Source organism: Sander lucioperca, chromosome 14, assembly GCF_008315115.2.
Source record: "Sander lucioperca isolate FBNREF2018 chromosome 14, SLUC_FBN_1.2, whole genome shotgun sequence".
NCBI lineage: Eukaryota > Metazoa > Chordata > Actinopteri > Perciformes > Percidae > Sander > Sander lucioperca.
In genome coordinates, this window is record NC_050186.1 from 32,373,925 (window position 1) to 32,378,635 (window position 4,711).

At 41.6% G+C, this 4,711-nt stretch overlaps 1 protein-coding gene across 1 annotated transcript; it reads left to right on the forward strand.

The window, feature by feature from the left end:
- The first annotated feature begins 1,174 nt into the window (after nt 1-1,174).
- Nucleotides 1,175-3,590, forward strand: LOC118493041. Its single transcript, XM_035991152.1, has 7 exons — nt 1,175-1,179; nt 1,760-1,820; nt 1,930-1,980; nt 2,057-2,101; nt 2,181-2,245; nt 2,330-2,435; nt 2,937-3,590. Exons 1-7 carry the CDS (start codon nt 1,175-1,177, stop codon nt 3,267-3,269), a joined length of 666 nt encoding a protein of 221 aa, XP_035847045.1. The 3' UTR covers nt 3,270-3,590.
- Nucleotides 3,591-4,711: the final 1,121 nt, after the last annotated feature.

The following is a 4,711-nucleotide window of genomic DNA, read 5'->3' on the forward strand; positions in this document are numbered from 1 at the left end:
GAAAAGGCACAGGCAAAACAAAAAAAGGCTTTTGAGGCCAAGAAAGGGAAAGGGGTGCGCCAGTGCTCAGTCAAGGCAGGGGATGAAGTCCTAATTGGGGAGCCCAAAAAGAAGGTGAAGATGGGAAATTGTTTAGAGGATCTCCACCAAGGGCCATTCACCCTCACATCCCTGACAGAGAAGGGTGTGGAAAGTGTGGCTATGTCAGGGAAAGTCCAAACAGTTAATGTCTCGCGGCTGAGGCCCTACTTTCGACCACAAGGTATTGTAATAATCCTACTACGTGGCATAGCATTTGAAATATAAACATGACAATTGACAATGACTATTAGTATTTACTGTCCCATTGTGTAGACCATAGCTGTGAACCAGAGGGCAGCCAAGGGGATTCAGAGGACATTAGACTGGTGGACCACCAGTATGCCAAAAAAGGTCCACTGTGGTCCAAGAGGGCAGAGGACATTAGACTGGTGGACCACCAGTATGCCAATAAAGGTCCACTGTGGTCCAAGAGTCTCGGTCCACAGCAAGATCAACTGGTGAGTGCCAAACTAAACTGGATAATTGACATGCATAGCTTGTTGGTGTGCAAATAATAAATGCATGATTGCTCATTCATAACAGGGATTACTTTTGTTATTTCTAGCTGACCTATGTGCTGGACAGAGCACTTCCAGCAAAAGAAATTGTTGTTCTGGATGGTCCGATGTGTCTTCGAAGGGAGGACTTTTGGAGCTTGGGGCTGGATGAGGAGGTGGAGAGCAATGTAAGTGGATATTGCTGTGAAGAGTTCGGATGGTTCTAATGCCTTTATTGCAATTATGCAAAACATTCTGTGCTTTCAGATTGGGAATGCGTGCTTCAGGCTGGTAGAGGAGGCAGCCAGGAGACATGTATGTATTTGTATTTTCCTCGGTGACTTACACTTATAAATTTGCGTTGTATGAAATACTGACATACAATATTATTCAGGGAATGGATGTCCACATTGCTGACCTATATACAATCCCTACATGGAAGCATAGTGAAGCCAGTTTGCCAGTAAGTTGCATAATGTGTTGACATAAGTCCAGCAGATACACCTCTTTAAGTGAAGATATGTCCATGGAGATCTGAACATTGTGTTTTTTTTATAGGAAAACGTGGAATCAAAAGACATTATCCTTTTGCCAGCATGGAGTAGGGAGTCAAAAACAGCAAGCCACTACATGCTTTGTGTACAGTAACATTTTTTTTTAGTGTTTCCTCTATTATTTAAACCCTATAGCTGGCATTTATGGCATATGTGCTTCACAGGTGTTATTAGTTGCTAAGAAGGAGGTTATTTTTCTGGACTCATTACGTCCAAATGGGTTTGGAGATGAGGAGTACCGAACCATATTCAGGTTTGAAACTCGTACGCAGAGGACATTAGCAAGGTTTGACCTGTGATCGTCTAAGGCTCACACAGAGAACAGACAGTGCATGTAGTTACATGCTACTATGGGAATTAAAGTTAACACATGATGGGTGCCTTTTTATACAGTTCTTTCATCCAGTTAAGCCTGAACAGCACTCTGAAAATCGTCATTCTGATGACACTGTAACAGCCTTAACTAATACAGATCAAACCGAGTGAAATGGACTGATATCCTGTTTAGGCAAAGCCTCGTTCTATGGCTTCAGGTTTGAGCAAAAGCCTCGTTCTATGGCTTCAGGTTTGAGCAAAAGCCTCGTTCTATGGCTTCAGGTTTAAAATCTTGCATAATTTGTTTTCCAGACAACTTGCAGATGCAGTGGCTAATGGGCCGTGGGTGGAGAAGACGGGCAAAGATTTTGATGTAACTTTACTTACTATGTAATATTTCGGCATTTAATTTTGCACAGTGGACACAGTATACTGTAATGGTTGTCAACACTACATCTGAGTAACTGTGTATTACTTTCTAGCCATTTCCAGTTCAATCAGATGGACAGAGCTGTGGGATCTTCATGCTTATGGTAAGCTTATACAATTTCCACACAATTTTTCCCGTTTGTCCTACATCTCTGTAATCAGTATCTTTCTCTTTAACAGTACGCCCTCTGCATCTGTACTGGTGCCCAGTTTCACTTTTTGGATGTAAGTTGTAATTCATAGAATGTATGTATATGTTAAAAACTAAACAGCGCAAGTCTCTAATATTACATTTGTATTACAGAGTGACATACCATCCATTCGCAAGTGGTGGTGTCTCCAGATTCTGGAGAAATTCTCAATCACAAGGTAGGACACATTTCATTCAGTAAAACATTGGTCTGCTTTACGATTATGCTATATTAAAAGTACCATACTCTGACTTTTGAAAAGGCATGGGCAGCACTTCGGACAGCGCTTTGCCTTCTGGACAGAGGAGGCAAAACAGATGATGGCAGGCAACCTACCACCTATTTATAGGATTCCTCGACCCCACAAAGTCGAGGTATGGCCAAACTAACCAGACAACCATTTTCACGTTTGCATCCTATATTTTCTTTGTGCATGTAATAGTTATGGTAATATATTGATATATTAATATAGTTAGCAGATGCGTTTGTCCAAAGTGACTTATAAACAATACAATAGTTAAAAATAGTAAAATGCTGCTTAGACTACATTAAGGAAAACAGCAGTAATGAACAACAATATAATATCAATGATCAATAGCCTAATGAAAATACCATAATATACAAACCATAACTCATAAGAACTACTTAATTAATTTATGCTGAAAAGATGTCTTTAAGGTCCCTTTTGAAAGAACCAAAACTCACAGGAATGGACAGTACTAGGCAACTCATTTCAACAAGGAACCACTGAGAAAATGTCTTGAATTTATAATAAATACCATGTTGGTGATGTTTCTCATGTATGGAAATGGCATAAACATCTTATGTTATAGAGTAGTCTTAACTTAAGGTATTTTACTTTATCAAAGGAGGAGCAGGTAGAAGTGGAGGAGCTACCATTAACTGTCAAAGACATGTACACGGCAGAGTACATCGTCAGGAACAACCCTGGGCTGTTTAAGGGACGGGTGCACGAGCCGTCATTCGTGTGGATGAATCATGATGACCAACTTAATTGTTGGAGAGTGTTGATGGACACAATGGAGTGTGATGCCAAGGACCCATTCACATTCACTTTTGACCATATGCAGGACATGGACACATTTATGGGGGTTTGTAGAGACATGCTCGACCTTCGTGTTAATGCTGGATGTGGGCTGCACAGTCCCCCACATGTCGGCCGAGTGACTGACTCTGACTGACTGCTCAACAGGCCCCCATGGCTCCTCAGCAGGCTCAGGAGAGCCCTTTGCCCCAGCAGGGCCAGCTCATTAACACGTGGTGGATGGTAACATTGCTCTGATTGCCCTGCAGGAATTACTGCGCACCCTCAAATATCCCAGCTCCCCACAGCAGCAACAGCAGGTCCTCAACATCCTCAAGTCTAACCCCCACCTCATGGCCTCTTTCATTAAACAGAGGACAGCCAAGTACCAGGACACCCAGCCGCAGCAACAACAGCAGGCGCAGCAGGACACTCAGGCCATGCTTGGGTCCCAGGCAGGAATGCAGGCAATGGTAGCTATGGCAAACCAGGTGCCAAATACGTTCCCCAGCCCCGTCCACCTTCGCAGCAGCCCCCACAGTCCAGTCCCTTCCCAAGAATACAGCCCCAGCCTTCACCTCAACACGATGGCCTCCACTCCAGCTCTCCCCACCCCAGCCTTGGAGGCCCAATGTCAGGCTCCATGGAGCAGGGACACATGGGAACACCGGAGCTGAGTGCCATGCTCCCACAACTTAACACACCACACAGAGGGGGGTTGAGTAATGACATGGTTATGGTGGGTGACACGACTGGAGACACGCTGGAGAATATTTTTGAAGGATTGTAGGATTTTGGGACAGAGAAAGGCCTTGTTCTGTTTCAACTTTTTGTACTTGCTAATGTAAAAAGCTAAAAGAAATACAAAAAAAATTGTCATAAGGCCTATAGACTGTGAACTTTCCTTAAACCAAGGGACTGCTTTTTCTTCCAACACAGAGTGATTTAATAATTGCTATTTTTAAAGAAGACAACAAAGACAGAATATATTTTTGGTTCAGACTTCAGACCAGCCATGCAAGAATTTGCACTAGTCTTTGTGCTGTTTTCATTTGTTATGCTCTGGTATTGACTTTTTTTAACAAAACTTATCGAAACGAAAGATTTTATTTTTATGTTTTTTTATTTTGTACCTGTAATGGGAATTTTATTTTAACATTATAGTTTGATATCTTACAAGATTATCTTATATACTTTACAGGAGTTTCCTAATAATCTTTAATTTTGTTATAGACTTAGAGACTCCAAGAGAAGAAGCAACTGGCATCATAAATTCTGGCCTAGTTGAGAATATCCTTCTCTTAGCAAAGCAAGAGACAGGAGATACAGTTCAAAATGTTATGGCCCTTTTCCTCCTTATCTGCTAAAGGTAAACAGTAGGAACGCTGAGTTCCAAAAAGTGAAGGATATTCTCAAATAGGCCAGAGTTTATGATGCCAGTTGCTTCTTCTCTTGGAGTCTCTAAGTCTATAACAAAATTAAAGATTATTAGGAAAACTCCTGTAACGTATATAAGAGAATCTTGTAAGATATCAAACTACAATATTAAAATAAAATTCCCATTACAATTGTAGTGGAAGTTTTTCTTGTTAGCAGCAG

What these genes read in the sequence shown, in the direction of transcription:
- LOC118493041 (XM_035991152.1), top strand. An exon ending in GAGAAATTCTCAATCACAAG is followed by an intron (nt 2,246 to 2,329) that starts GTAGGACACATT and finishes ACTTTTGAAAAG; the next exon opens with GCATGGGCAGCACTTCGGAC. An exon ending in GGATTCCTCGACCCCACAAA is followed by an intron (nt 2,436 to 2,936) that starts GTCGAGGTATGG and finishes ACTTTATCAAAG; the next exon opens with GAGGAGCAGGTAGAAGTGGA.